The sequence below is a fragment of the Kogia breviceps genome, chromosome 2 (genome assembly GCF_026419965.1).
Source record: "Kogia breviceps isolate mKogBre1 chromosome 2, mKogBre1 haplotype 1, whole genome shotgun sequence".
Classification (NCBI taxonomy): Eukaryota; Metazoa; Chordata; class Mammalia; order Artiodactyla; family Physeteridae; genus Kogia; species Kogia breviceps.
In genome coordinates, this window is record NC_081311.1 from 147,050,809 (window position 1) to 147,068,954 (window position 18,146).

The window sequence follows — 18,146 nt, forward strand, 5'->3', positions numbered from 1 at the left end:
TCAGGGCCTTTGCATTTTTTGCCCCCCTCAGACCAGCTCGCTTTTCTTCCGAGTATCCCCTTATGTGCTCACACATTTGAATCATTCTCCAAATACACCCTTTTGGGGTAGCCTTCTCCTGCTCTCCCCTGTGTATCCACCTCACTCACTGCACACTTACCTGCTTTTATTTGTCTTCAGATCATAAACCACCACCTGACATGTTACGTATTTATCTGTTTTTATTTGTATCCTCTTCCTCTATTCCGTATCACTGCAGTGTAAACTCCCTGGAAACAAGGGTTTTATTTTGTTAATAATGTATCCCTAGCACTTCCTACAGTTCCTGGCATATGATATGGCTCAGAATATATTTGAATGAACAAATGAATGGGGAGTTGGCATGGAGAGGAAGATTGTGGACCAGGTTCCAGAGTATCTAAATAGAAAAATTGTAGAATTCACTGGATTCAGGGATTTGCTGGGTGACCCTGGGACCCAGCTCTCAGTTCAGAGAGAAATACTAACCTAACATGAAAATCTGCAGTGTCCTCACCATAGTGATGCTGGTAAATAAAGCCCTTGGTGCTAGGTATGTTTAAATTCCTGACTTGCTTCCAATTTAGGCTTTTGGGGATTCCACTCATCCCAAGGAAACTAACTTTTAGGACTTAGGACCAGTGTCGATAGGAAAATAATATCCGCTTGAAGAAACTCACACTATGACCAACTTCTGTGACTTAGGTACATTTTGTAAATTGGGTGTTCTGAAAAGTCTAAATATTAGGAAAAGTTCATGAATAATAGAGCAGCGACAGCTGACGTCTCATGAGTTCTCACTGTGGAAGGTTGAACTACCACCACCTTTTTCAGAAAACTAAACTCTGGCATAAAATGGTGAAATATCTTGGCCACAGCTAATGATCAGCTAAGACAGTGTTTGCTCCCTGGAAGCCTGATTCTGGACCCCTTTTCTTGACCACTTCACTATTTGCTCTGTGGTAGGGCTTGACAAGCTGGAATGTCTAGGGGAAAGGCCTTCTGTACTTGTCTAAGTGAACTTCGTAAGGCAGCATTTGTCAGTTATTTTTGAGGTATGCATTTCTTCCTCGTTTTTTTTTTCGCTCAGCAATAACAGTGATTTTTCACATCCTCATTGGCCTGGGAAACAGTAGACCGGAAGGTACATAGACGAAAATGTTAATAATTATTGTGAAGTACTGGTATCAAAGGTGAATTTTATGTTCTTTGTGTGTTCCTGAATTTTACATTTTCTGTATTTTCACTACATGTATTGCTTTTGGAATGAGAAATTCTGATCATTTATTTGTTTACTGAAAACTGCAATTAGCCTTTTCCATGAAGCAAAATGAGCAGCCCCACAGATTTCTTGCTCTCCCTACCATTTGGATATCGCTGCCACTTCTGCTTGGTGTTTACAGTATGTGTTCAGTCCATGTCAAATGTGCTGCACTGGAAGGAAATTTGTCACCTGGCACTCAGACGCTCATTACCCACAAGTGATTTAGAACTCAACATTATCTGAGAAAGAATCTGTTCGCTGCTTGCCCTGGTATGTTTGCCAGAACACTTTGGCTCTCTTGGCCTGCCTTAGTTTCTCACTTAAGAAGTTATCTTAATACCTTGAGCTGGCTGGTTTGGGTCAGCATGTTTATAGCAGCAAGGTTGTGAACCCCAGAGGGTCTCATTCGTAGGTCGTTGACGAGGTCTGGGAATCTGTTTATAGAAGCTTCTGCAGGAGACTGTTATTCACCCAGGTTTGGACATCATTGCTCTTACAGAGTACATTTGCAGGTGTTTCGTTAGGACTATAAAAACATCATCCCAAAGGACCATAGGTTTACAAAACTGCTTTATTTGATTTTCAACTTGGACAAATAGAAAATTTTAATATCCCTCTGACTACCATCCACAGAAACTCTCCTAGGCTGTAATTAAAATACTGTCACAAAAGTAAAAGTAGAGGAAAGCCCCATGCATGTTGTATACTTTAAAGTGCCAGACTTCTTGACCTCAGATCCTAATTAAGGGCAGATTTTGTAATAATGGCAATAGCCAGTGTTGGTGAGGTTTCACGGAAATGAACACTCTCATGCACTACTGCTAGGCATGTTAATTAATTCCACTTTTCTGGAGGGAAACTTTGCAGTGTGTACCTGGTAACTCAGCTTCTAAGAAATGCATTCTAAGGAAACAACCAAAGATACATGTAAAGATTTCTGTGTAGAGATGTTTGTTAAAGTATGTTTATGGTATTAAAAAATTAGAAAAAACCTAATATTCAACAAGCAGTTAATTTAATAACCTATCTCATAGCCATACAGTGGAATATTACATAGCTGTTAAAAATGCTTTAGAAGAATGTTTAAAGCTGTGGGAAAATTATATATTATTAAATGAAAAACACCCAGCTATTAAATTGAAAATATAGTGTAATTCCAATTTTGTTTTTAAGAATTGAGAGTATATATGCATTTAAAAAGCTGAAAGCATGGGCTTCCCTGGTGGTGCAGTGGTTGGGAGTCCGCCTGCTGATGCAGGGGACATGGGTTTGTGCCCCGGTCCGGGAAGATCCCACATGCTGTGGAGCGTGGAGCGGCTGGGCCCGTGAGCCATGGCCGCTGGGCCTGAGTGTCCGGAGCCTGTGCTCCACAGCGGGAGAGGCCCACGTAACGCAAAAAAAGAAAAAAAAAAAAAAAAAAAAGCTGAAAGCAAATATACCAAGATATTGGAAGAGTTTATTGCTGGTGGTGGGTGGGTTTTAATTTCCTTTTTTCTTTCCAGTCCCCTCCTCTCAAATCTCTGCAGTGGATATGTATTGCTTCTGTAGTCAAAAATGTATATTTTTAAAGGTCATATTTTATGAGTTAATGTGCATATGTATGTAGCTCTAAAACAGTATTTGGATATAGTAAGTACAGTTTAAGTGTCATTATTTTAATAATAAAATTGTAAGCCTTAATTCCATAAGCATAAGATTTAAAATTAAATGAATATGAAGGATTTGCCAGATGGGAAACTTAGAACAAATTTTTTAAACCATTTTTGAGGTGCTGAGGTAGAACCGCGGCCACCCTTTTCCCTCTTAACTATCTATGTTTATCTCATAGTAATTTCAACATGTTGTCCAGAAAGTGGAAACTTAGACACTATGTATCTGATAGCAAATATTTGTTCCTTCTTTCATTCAGCAAATATTTATGAGTACATATAGGCAAATCATAGATATATCTGCTCTGAGTTTACAAGTATAATCAAAACAAACCAACTCTGCCTCAAATATACATACATAAATGTTATATATGATTTTTTTTTGCTTGTATTATTAGCAAAATCATGGGAATGATTATCACACTGAAAACCTTTGTCTGTTCTGGGTCATTGTAATAGCCTTGTAGAAAATTACAAATTAACTTGACTTTAGTGTCCTTTTCAAGTCATACAGAACTGTTCTTCTGCCTTTTCTATTAACTCTACACGTTCCAGAGCCTTTGATCTTGAAGTGGCTTTTAGTGTTTGTCCCTTTTATTTGCCATTCGGTTATAATCGCTGTAATGAAGTATGATCATATTTGCTGGGGTTTTCAGTAGTTTTGTTGCACATTTGTGAGTACAGGTAAGGAGCAAGCCCACAGGTAAGTTCTGGTTCTAGTGTTGCTGAAAGGCAACCGTGGGAATTAAAGAGCTGTTTATTCATATGCCTTTTTCCACTTCATAGTCAGGATTGCTGAACTACTCTTGGCTATAAATGGACCACTTGATGGGTCCTGACTGTATTTCTTACAATACAGGGTTTCCAGCAACAGACCACTTCACTGTGGGGTCATAGTTGTTGGTTCTTAATGAGTTTCGTGTTTCTGTGCAGATGCAGGAAGAGTGGAGAATTTGATGACTGCTGGTTCTCCCTTCAGGGTTTCCCAGGTGTGCTGTGTGGAATTTTCCCAGCCACTATTTCTAAAATTGTCTACTTTCATTCATTTTAGTGGTGCTTATATGGAGATTTATTATTAATGCAATTCTGCCATCCTTCAGTGAGAGTAAGATAACTGTTACTATAGAGAAAGTAGTAGAATTACTACTTCTTCAGTCATGGCCTTCTGGCTTCGGTGATTTTAATATTCTATGCTATTCCAAAAATAATAAAAGTAATTCCTTGAAGGACATTATTAAGAAGGCAGCAGGCAAGTCCGTGCACCACTTTTGCTGTAGACATTCGGAGGGATACAGAATGTGCATTGCCATCCTCTGCTGTTGCTTTCCCACTGGCAGGTATCTAGGGAATCTGTCTCTACTCACTTTGTCAGCTTTCTCTGTAAATTCCGATGCTCTGGTCATGACGTGGTGCTGACAACGGTTGCTAGATTGACCAAGTAACATAATGGCCATGTCAGGTTTGGATTCTTTGCTTTCAAAAGGGTACTCAGGTGTGGTACACCTGCAGGGTGTTTGAACACATCTTTCTGTGGAAATAAGAATGCACAATATTCCTGAACATTTATTCTTACAGCATTTATAGCTGAGCTGTTAGCTACCATTTATGGAATGCCTGCTGTGTGCCAGCATGTAGGCAGCACTGTCCATACACTGGGTGCCAACTCAGTGACTTGCAATGTTTTCCAAGCTAGACATTAACATCCCCATTTTACAGATGGAAAACATGGAGGCTGAGAAAGGTTCATGATCTGCCCAAGGCACATGGTAAATAGCAGCATGGGCGTTGGTATGCTTGTCTGCGTGACTGCAAAACTCATGTTCTTTTCTCTGCGTCAGACACTGCATTCCTGAAGTAAAAGCTAGCTGGCTTGCTCTTAGTTTTTGAAACTTGGAAACAAACCTCAAGGTTGTACCATATTTAAGAGTGCTGTAGCCTTTTTTGTTTGTTTGTTTTACTCATTTCTGCCCCTCTGTTTCCATGAAAGGTTGTGGTAGATGTGTTCAGTTAGTCTTGAGGTTAAACACTACTTGAAATTGCTGTAATTTTTTGTCATCTAACATTAGCTTGAACTTTAGGAGAGGGCAGTATTTAAAAGCTTGGAGTCCAGAGGAGAATCTTGATTTCCATTCCAACTCCAATACTTACTGACTCTGTGTCATTAACCTTACTGTGCCTCTCTCTGTTCAGTCAGCCATAAAATAAATTTAATAGTAATTAGTTAAAGGCTTTTTATGAGGACAGAATGAAATAATCCATGGAAAGCATAGGGACAGGGATATAGGAAGCACTAAATATTAACTCTCACCACCATGATGTCATCATCATCAACACTATAAAGGTTACTAGTATCACTGAAATAGTGTTGCTATGTCAAAATTAGGTAGAACTAGAAGAGAGACAAGCCTAATAGCCAGAAGCTTGAATAAGAAAATACTTTATTTATTTATTTATTTATTTATTTTTTTAACATCTTAAGAAAATACTTTAGAAGTTTATAAACCATTTTGGATATTTTTCTTTGAAAATATTTTATGTAATTCATGAATAGAAAAATAGCTTAGGTAAAATAATGAGATGAACAATTTCAATGGAGTTAACATTCAGAGAGTAATGGTCCAGTTCTCCTTATTACGTCTTAAATTTGTACGAAAAGTGAGTCTACAGAAGTTGGTAGCCACAACCTAAAATATTTCCAGCAGTTCTTTTACATCTTTAAAATGAAATTAAAGTAAACGACAGGCTGGACAAACCAAGAGACCCATTCAGCAGTTCTGTGGACTTTCATTTTGAGAGTCATGTTTCTCTCTGTGGGAGTCGCAACTGAACTGTTCAGCTATTGTTAAATGTCTCATTGTCTGTTTACCCACATCTTTGACACCAGGTAAACCAGACTTTAGTCATGTTGGCAGATTTCCGCTTGCTGCCGAGGAGGTATTGAGATCAGTGGATGCTACCTGGGGAACAAACTTTTACCAAATTAAAGAGCTGCAGTGAAATATGTGTGCTAGACTCCTGGTTTTAAGCTAAGTGTGCATCAGTTCTCTCTGAGCAGGGAGAACAAAGGATGGGTGAGTAATTCCACCTTCTCTGTGTGTTCTAAGTTCCTTAAAAAACTGATCTGGAATGAACCTAAGTTCATCAGTTGTCACAAATGGTATCACTCTGGTCGGAGGTGTTGATAATGGGGGAGAGCTATGCATGGGTGGGGGCAAAGGGTATATGGAACATCTCTACCTTCTCTCAGTTTTGTTGTGGAGTTAAAACTGCTCAAGGGGGGGAAAAAAGTCTTAAAGAAAAAACATTGACCTGGAAATTAAGTTGTAATTTTAGTATTTGAAAGAAAACTTGATTTTAAAAGAATAATTAACAGGTTTATGTAACCCTTTAGTTAACCTGCTTATATAATATGTATAACACCTTGAAGGTACGTGGCATGTGTTTCCAAGTCACCGTGAAAGAATATGAGAATAGCCAGCTTGTGAACAAAAGTCCAAAGAAGTACAGCACAAATTTTGATATTAAAGGAAACGTTATGAAGATTTAATTTGTTACTGAAGATGTTGCCACATTACATTTTTTTGTGTTCTCCATTGACCGGTCACAGCTTTAAATCTAATAAACAAGAGCTCTGTGATTAATTCACCAGATGTTTCTATTTTAAAAGTCCTTATTTTAAAATGTTTTCAAAAGTTCTACTGGAGCTGTGATTTTGATATTTCCAAGATGAAGCTAGAAGGCACTTTTATACCTGATCTTGGGTTAATGATTGCTGAGGGACTGTTCTGTACAAATTAATCAGAGAGCACTGAAAAATTCTAGAAATTGACTGGCTATGGTATGCAGGGCGCTGTGCTAGGGGTAAAGGGAGTGGGATACCAAGGTGAAGACGAGCTGGTTCTTACTTTCATGGAGCATCCAGTTGAACTAGAATCCAAGACTGAGTATGACAAATTTGAAAACTGTCTTCTTCAAATATGCAATATTAAAAACGTTGCATTCAAATACTTAGATATTTCATTAAAAATAATAAGTGATTGTGTGTATAATTACAAAACTTCAGGGATATACTTTTTGCTTTTATTTAAAAACCATGAGTTTGAAGCCAATTCTTATGGTAGTGGATTAATTTTTTATTATTGGATAGATGATATGTTTGAATAATATACAAATATACAATATACTGCACAAGTTTTTATAAGAGCTTTTGGCTTCTTATCATTATGAAAATTAAATGAAATAGCTTTTTTTTTTTTTTTTTTTTTTTTTTTTTTTGTGATATGCGGGCCTCTCACTGTTGTGGCCTCTCCCGTTGCGAAGCACAGGCTCCGGACGCGCAGGCTCAGCGGCCATGGCTCACGGGCCCAACCGCTCCGCGGCATGTGGGATCTTCCCGGACCGGGACACGAACCCGTGTCCCCTGCATCGGCAGGCGGATTCTGAACCACTGCGCCACCAGGGAAGCCCGAAATAGCTTATTTTTTGAAGCTAGTTACATTTATAATAATAGGTATCAGCCGGTAGTTTTATAAATCATGCTTTACTTTTTCAGTAAAATATATACATGTTTGTGGTAATAAAAATATTCATGTACTTACTGTATCTTAGTAAACATTTTTATAATTCTGTGTTCCTTGGAAAATCAACAAAATTTGGGGTTTGGATTGTTCATTCAGTTTACATGTGTACTATATTATAAATGTTTGAAATGAATGAACCTCTTACTTTTCTTCCCTAATATGAACTTTTGTAAAATTGGGTGGAGAAAAGACTAATATTGTGTTTCTTGTGACAGTTACTGCAGTAGGTATTTTACAGATGCTGTCCTGGTTTGTTTGGTCACTAACCCTTCTGACCCACAAAATCCCAGCAACATTTTAAGTATCCCCAGGTCTCTATATAGAGACAAAACTCATTTTTTATCACACTTTAAATATCCTAAATTGATTTCTGTTTCTGTGGCTTGATTTGTAAATTAGGCGATTTACTTTCTTTCACCTGGCTAAGTTCCTGAGTTAATCCTTTATTTCTTGCCTGCATAGTTGCTAAGGTCAAGTTTCTTTCCAAGTTTTGCATTTCTTACCAGGTTTATGTGTTGGGGGGAGGGGGAAGCCGGAGGCAATGTTATGTGTATTTTTGTGTGTGTGTGTGTGGTACGCGGGCCTCTCACTGTTGTGGCCTCTCCCGTTGTGGAACACAGGCTCCGGACTCAAAATCTAAAATCTAAAGAAATTAGAATAATTTGGCTCACATCAAAGTGTAATTTTCTTTTTTCTTCTTTTTTTAATTTTATTTATTTATTTTTTAACATCTTTATTGGAGAATAATTGCTTTACAATGGTGTGTTAGTTTCTGCTTTACAACAAAGTGAATCAGTTATACATATACATATATTCCCATATCTCTTCCCTCTTGCGTCTCCCTCCGACCCTCCCTATCCCACCCCTCTAGGTAGTCGCAAAGTACCTAGCTAATCTCCCTGTGCTATGCAGCTGCTTCCTACTAGCTATCTGTTTTACATTTGGTAGTGTATATATGTCCATGCCACTCTCTCACTTTGTCACAGCTTACCCTTCCCCCTCCCCATATCCTCAAGGCCATGCTCTAGTAGGTCTGTGTTTTATTCCCGTCCTACCCCTAGTCTCTTCATGACATTTTTTTTTCTTAGATTCCATATATATGTGTTAGCATACAGTATTTGTTTTTCTCCTTCTGACTTCCTTCACTCTGTATGACAGACTCCAGGTCTATTCACCTCACTACAAATAACTCAGTTTCATTTCTTTTTATGGCTGAGTAATATTCCATTGTATATGCGTGCCACATCTTCTTTATCCATTCAACTGTTGATGGATATTTAGGTTGCCTCCATGTCCTGGGCTATTGTAAACAGAGCTGCAATGAACATTTTGGTACATGACTCTTTTTGAATTATGGTTTTCTCAGGGTATATGCCCAGTAGTGGGATTTCTGGGTCGTATGGTAGTTCTATTTGTAGTTTTTTAAGGAACCTCCATACTGTTCTCCATAGTGGCTGTATCAATTTACATTCCCACCAACAGTGCAAGAGTGTTCCTTTTTCTCCACACCCTCTCCAGCATTTATTGTTTGTAGATTTTTTTGATGATGGCCATTCTGACCGGTGTGAGATATCTCATTGTAGTTTTGATTTGCATTTCTCTAATGATTAATGATGTTGAGCATTCTTTCATGTGTTTGTTGGCAATCTGTATATCTTCTTTGGAGAAATGTCTATTTAGGTCTTCTACCCAGTTTTGGATTGGGTTGTTTGTTTTTTTGTTATTGAGCTGCATGAGTTGCTTATTTTCTATATGAAAAAAGCAAACATTAATCTGATAGTTTTCCAGTGAGATACTAAAAATAGAGACCTTAATAAGTAAATAAAATCCAACTTTGTCTATTGAAACAATGAAATGTTATAACTAGAGTAAAAATGTTACATTACATTTTCAGCCTATATCTAAATATTAAATCTATTGAATTATTCCTTTAATGTCTTTCAGATGTATCCCTTCATATAAAGTGCTTAATTTTTTCCAAATATAATGTATATTTTTTGCACTAAAAAATTAGAAAAAAATTAAGAAAAAATTAAGAATCGTCTATAATCCCACCACCTCTATACAGCTACTGTTAACATTCTGGAATATATTTTGATTATATGCTTAACATCATCATATTCTACATACTCCTTATAGCCTGATTTTTTAGTTGACAGAACATCATGGCTATTTTTTCCATACCAATAAACAGAAACTCATGTTGTCACTTTGATTCACTGCATGTTATATCCTTATAAGTGTGTAGTATTCTGATATGTATTCGATTTTTAAAAAAATTTTATTTATTTTTGGCTGCGTTGGGTCTTTGTTGCTGCATGCGGGCTTTCTCTAGTTGCGGCAAGCGGGGGCTACTCTTCATTGCGGTGCGCGGGCTTCTCACTGCGGTGGCTTCTCTTGTTGCAGAGCAAGGGCTCTAGGCATGCGGGCTTCAGTAGCTGTGGCACGCAGGCTCACTAGTTGTGGCTCACAGGCTGCAGAGTGCAGGCTATGTAGTTGTGACACACAGGCTTAGTTTCTCTGTGGCATGTGGGATCTTCCCAGACCAGGGCTCGAACCCTTGTCCCCTGCCTTGGCAGGCAGATTCTTAACCACTGCGCCACCAGGGAAGCCCTAGATTTTTTTTTTTTTTTTTTACTATAATAAAATAATGCTTTAGTAAGCACATCTGTTCCTATATCTTTCCATACCAATCTGATTATTTCCTTAAGGTAAAGACTTAACTGTGGGATTGCTGGGTCAGTGCAGCCAGTACTTTTTTTCCCAAAGACTTTATAATACATTTGCAAAATTCCTCTTTAGAAAGACTGTACCCAGTTTATACTCCCTTTCCCCCAACGCTTATCTATTCTTGAATGTAATGGGTTTTTAAAAAATCATTATTATTTTGGTTTTCACTTCTTTGAAAACCTCTGTAGTTGAAGTTGAACATCTTTTCAAATGTTCTGTACAAGTTGCCTGTTTATATACTTTGCCTCTTTTCCTGTTGGAATGTCATCTCACTGTTCTGTGAATGCTCTTTATAGTCTTTGTAAAAGACATCTACTGCTTATTATATCTGATGAATTGTTTTCTTCACTGTGCATTTAAGAATTGTCATATTATTATAACTATAATAATTATAATAATATATAATTATCCTATAAGGATTATAAGAAACTCTAGAGACTTAATGGTATTAAGCCTCTGGGCTTTTGATGTAGACCTTTCTCTTTGTCTCCTGCTATTGGAGAGATGAGCAAATATTTCTATGTAAGGCTAATTATCTAAGTAGTAGGTGTGCCACCATTCTCATAGTTATAAAAATGTTGAGACATATTCCATGTTGTTGGTTTTTTTTAATGTATGTGTTCTCTGACTCTTTCTCTAAGACTGAAACCAGCGTTGCAGCAGAAATTCACCAACAAATCCATAAGGGGAGAAAACAAAATCCTTATCCTCTCATTTTTCTTACAGTTGTTGCTACCTTTGGTCCCCTCAGGAACTTGCGATTTTTCATATAGCTCACTGTTCTTACTGTGATCTGTGTGATCTCACCCCCATGTCCATCCACATGAGAAATGGGTTCTCTAACCCTAGGTTGTATTTCCATGTATTTTCAGAGTATCCACATACTGGAGAGGACTTCTTCCTCTAGCACTGAACCCTCTGTAAGTCGACAACTGCTGGAACCGGTCCCCCTCTCCAAGGTCAGTGACAGAATGTGTTGCTTTCTCAGATGGTAGGATGCCTGGCCTGTGGCCAGTTGAACAATACCTCTTACACCTGACTCCCCTAAGGTAGCTGTGATGCCCATTTGTAGAGCTGCTCTTTCACTTCTTTCCATCTGCAGTATGTAGGGTTTCTTTGCCCTGCGTAAGGAGGAAAGAGATGAAAGTGTATTTGCTGGGATGTGGAGGGTTATATAGAAACGTCCAGAATTCTCTTTATTTTAAGGGAAAAGGGCAAGAGAAACTCTTTGTCATTCCCTGTTGGTAAGATGAGCTAATATTTCTATATCGAGGTTATATAAAAAAATCACTGGGTCCAGCAGTAACAACAACAGGTACAATTGTTGCCCATGCACTGCACACCAGGTCCTATACTAAGTGCGTAGAGACGTGATCCCATTTACTGTAATCCTTGTGAGCAGTTCCATGCAGTGTAGGTTTTTATTACATTTTACAAGTATGGAAACCGAGAGTTAGTAACTTGCCCAAAGTCAAAAAAGCTGCTAAGTAGCAGAGAAGGGATTCAAACTTAGACTCGTTTAAGCTCTATCCCACCTGCAGAGTAAAACAGTCCCTAGCCAGAGGGGCTGTTGTACATTCAGAGGTCCAGTCCCCTTCTCACATCTGGCCTTCCTAGCAGTGAGCTCTGAGGAGAACCCTGCAGACTACTAATGAAGACCTTTTCTGTTTCATGGAAGCCAGTGTCCCCTCCCCTTCAGCTTTCTCTTCCTCAGACTAGGAGAACATCTACATTCATTTATGTCTAAACTGCAAAAATCACAAAGAGAAGTCAAGGAGACACCATCCTACTCACCCCCACCCCTTGCTCAGTTCCCTGAGATTTTCAGTGGGTTGGCTCTCCTACTGAGAAACTCAGAAAATAGAACGCGTGGGGATTTTGAATCCAAATATAAAAACAGCACTTTAATCTCCCCGAAAGGTTAACTTCTAAGTTTGTATAAGCGATCCATCCACATTGCTTTTCCTATATTAAACAGAATCCTTTAGGAAACGAACGCTCTACTACACTACTATATTGTAGAATACAGACATTTGTACCTCTTTACACTTTGAAGGCATTACAAGCTATAAAGTTTATTCCGTCAGACAGGAGTAGACTGCTAAACTAAAAACGGGGGGAGTTATTAAACTATTTTTAAAAAAAACTTAGAAATGAACAATGGTCTTATTTCTATTTGAGTGGCAAACAGAGAATGTCTACTTGGTAAATATGACGACTAATCTTTTTGAAACCTCAGTCCTCTCTTATATACAGCTAAAGGACAAAGAGAATAAATATTGATTTAGGGGTGATGGAGAAGGCAGCTAACATTGACTGAGCACCCACTTTGAGCCATGTACTGGATTAGTACATACATCCTCTCAGTCAGTCCCCAATTCGATGAAATGAGTACCGATATCATTCTCATTTTGTTGATAAGGAAACTGAGACTTGGGGTATGTATAAGTAAGTCGTCCAGAGTCAGATAGCTGGGAAGTATGTGACATTTAGAGCAGTGGAAACAGAGAAAGGAGGACTTGTAGAATGAGACACAGAAGTGGAAAGGAGGGCGTCCCTGGTGGCGCAGTGGTTGAGAGTCCGCCTGCCGATGCAGGGGACGCAGGTTCGTCCCCCGGTCCGGGAAGATCCCACATGCCGCGGAGCGGCTGGGCCCGTGAGCCATGGCAGCTGAGCCTGCGCGTCTGGAGCCTGTGCTCCGCAACGGGAGAGGCCACAACAGTGAGAGGCCCGCGTACCGCAAAAAAAAAAAAAAAAAAAGGAAAGGAGAGGTGCTGGTATTAAAACAACAAGTAGGGAGCAACACATACACATGACTTGTTCTGGCCACTCCTGGCCCACCAGCTACACCTCCAGCTTCTTGGGCATTTCACTGCATCCTCCAGCTGCAGCCACCTGCATGCAGTTCCCTCCCGCCATGTGCTCTTTCTCTCTTCCACTGTTGGGCATCAGTTTCTTCCACCAGGCCTGCAGGAATGCTGTCCTGCTCCCTTCCCCTCTCTTCATTTAAATAAACTCCAACTTCTTTTAAATTAGGCCTCCAGGAACCCTTTCTCAAGTGCTGTTCATTGTCTCCCTCAGCCCCAGGCTGTCTTGTGTAGCCTGTCTCTGTACTTACCACACTCATTACTTTATTTCACATTCTTCCTTTATGTCAGATTCCCTAGGACAACCTGAGACTGAGCTTTAGGGTGCCTGTGATTTATTGAGGAAGAGCCCTTAGGAGGAAAAGGGTGAGCGAAGAGGTTAGGACAGGTGTCGGTGCTAAGCAAGAGGGGGTTCCAGCTGGAGTCCACCCTCAGCCTGATCCCATGGTGAGCTCTGGAGCATGAGTTACATCACAGAGTTGGACTCACCCTGAGGCTCTTGCCTCAGGGACTTTTCATTCCCTCGGCTGTTGGTACCCTTGTGTCCTTCAGTCCTTGAGAGCCATGGGGGAGGGTCATGCTACAGCATTGTTTCCCAGGTGTGAAGGCCCCAGCTTGGCCAAACAGCAATTCCTGGTACAAGAAGGAAGCTGTTAGCCTTAGCAATTCCCAGTGCTCACAGCAGCTGGGGCATGGGTCCACTGGCCTGATACTGGGGTCTGGGTAGGGCACCAACAGTATCCACTTCCCATTACTCCTCCATGCAGCTGCCAGCTTGGACCTTGCTGTACAACTAATACTCTTGTTGTGTTTTCGTGTTAATAGATAACACACCTCTGGGGACCCAGTGAAATCAGAGAATCCCATCCAATCCAGACACCATAGCACCTCACCATCTCTCAGCCCCTTTGAGAGAAGATGGGCTTCCTGGGCACTGGTTGGTGGTGGAAGAACATTGTTTGAAGTACACATACTCCTGTCTCAGGATTTTTCCAGTTTCTTTGTTTGGTGCTTTCACCTCCTAAAGCATTCTATGTATCCCCCGCCCACTCACACGTGCACAGAGAATATACCCTTGAGAAAGAAAGCATCTCTGGTTTTTTCAAATGAACAAACTGGGGCTATAATTAGGTTACTTTCTGTTTTTAGGTATTGTTATTACATCAAAGGTCGTTAAAAGCTTCTGTAATAGCAAAAATGTTTGTATAATCTGATTCAAGTACTGATGTGATCACATTAGGGCTTTTGACTCTGTTTCTAAGTAAACCTATGAAAGTTGGTGGCTTTTAAGCAGAAAATTAATATCAATTGAAATTATGAAAAAATTATTCAATTTTCAGAAAGTAATTTTAGCTTTCTCAAGATAGACCTGGTCTACTAAGTATAGAGATGGATTGTACTAAGTCCTGGGATGGGATATTTCATTTCTTACACACCTTATCTGTAACATTATCATCAGTATTTATTTATTTAAAAATTTACTTTATTTATTTATTATTTTTGGCTGCGTTGGGTCTTCGTTGCTGCATGCAGGCATTCTCTAGTTGCGGCGAACAGGGGCTACTCCTCACTGCGGTGCGCGGGCTTATTGCAGTGGCTTCTCTTGTTGCGGAGCACAGGCTCTAGGTGTGGGCTTCAGTAGTTGTGGCACATGGGCTTAGTTGCTCTGCAGCATGTGGGATCTTCCCGGACCAGGGCTCAAACCCATGTCTCCTTCATTGGGAGGCGGATTCTTAAGCATTGCACCACCAGGGGAGTCCCCAGTATTTATAATTGAAGTAGAGAGAGTTGTTTGTTCTGGCTTTATCTTTTGCCTTTCTGTCTGTTTGACAGTTTATTTAACTATAAGAACTATGTTAGGATTCTTCCTAATTTCTTTTGCTGGGTTTAGTAATTCTGCAGCAGAGCGAGTGGAATTATTTGTTCAGAGCTGCTGCATTTATGTTTAAAAAACACATTTTAACTTCTTGCTTTTCCTATCTTACTTATCTATACCCCCCCCCCATTTTTTTTCCCTCTGTGGTTAAATTCCCAAAGAAGAAAAAAACTGCTGTGATAGAGATCAGTAGTCATAGCTACTACTACATTCTGATTTTAATTAGAAGAAAATTCAAAAAACATTTGTACTTATTATTAAATGTTTCCATTTTCATTAGTAATCCAGAGTATTCATCATATATGTACACACACACACACACACACACAATAAATCAAAGATGAACACTAGTCTTCAGATAAGATAAGATCTAGCCAAAAATAAAAATGCTATTCTTCTGGAGATGGTATCTATGGATGGGGCTACTAAAAATAGAAATATCATTAAATACAGCTGATATCTCTCTAAGAACAGAGAGAGCACTAATGAATATACGTACACATATATAGTTATTCTTTTAATTTCTTGATTATACCAAGTCTTTCTAAAAGAAATCTATAGAAATCCAACCCCTTTTTTTTTTTTTGGTATGCGGGCCTCTCACTGTGTGGCCTCTCCCGTTGTGGAGCACAGGCTCCGGACGCGCAGGCTCAGCGGCCACGGCTCACGGGCCCAGCCGCTCCGCGGCATGTGGGATCTTCCCGGACCGGGAGACGAACCCGCGTCCCCTGCATCGGCAGGCGGACTCTCAACCACTGCGCCACCAGGGAAGCCCAATCCATCACTTTTATGGAATAAAAATCCATCATTTTTATCTACTTTGCTGATAAGAGTAAAAAGCCAAAGATACTGGACTTTGTATGAGAACCTACTATTTTCTTCTATTATTCTAACATTATTTATAAGCAATGCTCACCTGAATTGAATTGCAATTCATTATTAAAAAATGAAAATTCCAAAATGCTCTGCTTTGTACTCCTGATGATAATCCCTTTTATTGTCCAAAAAAACATGATATAGAACCTGAAACTGTCTCATCAGAAATATATATATATATACTTTTTTTTTAGGTAAGAAGTGGATTTATTTAGAGAGATACACATTCCATAGAGAAATATACATTTTTAAATTACTGTATCTAATTAACAGTTCAGACCAATCACAGTTTCTGACAGTATTCAAGTAGAAAAATCACTTTGGGGGTTGTTTTCTTATGTTAAGGGGAAATTTACAGCTCCTTCAAAGGGTTCTTAATGTTGCCAAATGAACACTGGTAGGTGCGTTTCTGTAAGGGCTGTAGTTCATTCACTAGGCACCCCTCAGGGGTGACCAAGCAGATGGAGAAATAACACTGATCTCACATTAGTTCTCAGGGCAGTGGTGGTTGTAGGGTTGGGCTTAGATAGGGTAGAAGCACAATGCTGGCTTTAGAGGGCTCTTCAGAAGCCAGGAGTATCACCTAGGCTTCATGATGTTTTGCATGAAGCAATGTTCAGCCACATCTCCTGGAAACAGTTTTCGGTGAAAATCCCACTCTATTTACACATATTTGGGCTTAGATTTGACTCGGCCATAGGGCAAGCAGCTTCTGAGATGAAAGGAGAAGACAGGGGAAAGAGGCATGGATGGCAAATACACAGCCCTCTCCCCTCCCACTCCTGTGGCCGACATGGGTAACCGATTACGCCCCTTCACCCCTGGGTCCTGTCAGAGCCTCACAGTCCTGCAGCGGGTTCTGGGCAGCCACCACCCAGACACTGGGCCAGCAAGTCCAGCGGTCCTGAAATGGAACCCACTACCATTCCCGTTGAAGTCTTTGTGCTGTGGTCTAAAGATGATTTCTGGGGCTTCCCTGGTGGCGCAGTGGTTGAGAGTCCGCCTGCCGGTGCAGGGGACACAGGTTTGTGCCCTGGTCTGGGAGGATCCCACGTGCCACGGATTGGCTGGGCCCGTGAGCCATGGCCGCTGGGCCTGCACGTCCGGAGCCTTTGCTCCTCAACAGGAGAGGCCACAACAGTGAGAGCCCCGCGTACTGCAAAAATAAAATAAAATAAAATAAAATAAATAAAGATGATTTCTGATAGAACATGTCAGAAGGCAGCTTCCTGAGTCAGTTTGGGTTGGGGCGTTCTGCAGAGGGGCCCGCCCTGATCCGTGGAGCTGCATCCGTCTTTCCAGAGCTGAGGCAACCGAGCAGGTTACACTGAGAGATTTTGCTTCCTTGTGCCGTGGGCAGGATTGCAGCGGTTGTGCATGGGATGTGACCTCGTTGTTCCTGCCTCTACTTTGCTTGATTGTGCCCCAAGCCTGAGATCTAGAATATGAGTGTTTGCCAGTCAGCGGTTACTTTAGAGCTGCGTGAGCCCTTAGAAATCACCTGGTCCAGGGACTTTAAAACCCAGGATGTTGCTAAGGAGCAGATATCTAACATAGAAGCAGACCCAAGGGGGACTGTGGTAAACTGAAGACGGGCAGCCCTCCTTCAGGGCAGGCACAGCGTTGCCAGATCTTAGGCTTTCACAAAACACTAGAAATTTGGATTTTTTAAAGCCTGAAATCCTCTGATTTTTAAAATGTTGACAATTCACTTTTAAAACTTTTTTTAACACCATAGATGAACAAAACATGTCTTATGGAAGAGGAAACCATGATTTAGTCTGTTTTTAACAGAGGAGGGTGATAGTGTGGACTCTAGAATCCCAGACTTCTGGCTCTTTCATGGGCTTCTAAGGGTATGTCTATCTCACAATGTATGTCTTCGAAGCACGGACTTCTTGGTGGGTGTTTGGCAAGTGGGGCATTTTATGCTCACTCTGAAATGCACGCAGCCTCACGGAGAGGAAACAGATGCCCACAGAGCTGCTCTTCAGCATAAGTCATGAGCCACTTAAGCTGCTGCAGCCTTTTCATTTCTACAGAAAACCAGGCCCACACACTAATTGAACATGTTTCGCCAAAATGATCTTATTTTAAAACTTTAAAGTGCCTCTGTGCCCAGAGATGAACTATCTGGAAAAATGCATTTTAAACCTTGTGAATGCAGGCAATCAAAAGTCCACTCTACCCCAGACTCCAACTCCATCCAGCTCATCTCTGATGGACCCGCATACCTCCAGGTGTACCCAGAAACTCGTTCTCACTTCAGTTATAAGTACATATCTG

The 18,146-nt window shown here is 40.3% G+C and overlaps 1 protein-coding gene across 27 annotated transcripts in view; it reads left to right on the plus strand.

Annotated features, from left to right (window-relative positions):
* OSBPL6 (oxysterol binding protein like 6) overlaps nucleotides 1-18,146 on the plus strand; it is a 206,506-nt gene that overhangs the window by 127,464 nt on the left and 60,896 nt on the right. For 21 of the 27 annotated variants that reach the window (XM_067026356.1, XM_059051926.2, XM_067026370.1 and 18 more), the window contains one exon: nucleotides 11,114-11,200. The exons of the other annotated variants lie outside the window; for them this stretch is intronic. In XM_067026356.1, the coding sequence (XP_066882457.1) occupies nucleotides 11,114-11,200 (87 nt within the window). The remainder of the gene's footprint in view (nucleotides 1-11,113; nucleotides 11,201-18,146) is intronic. 27 annotated transcript variants of the gene reach the window in all.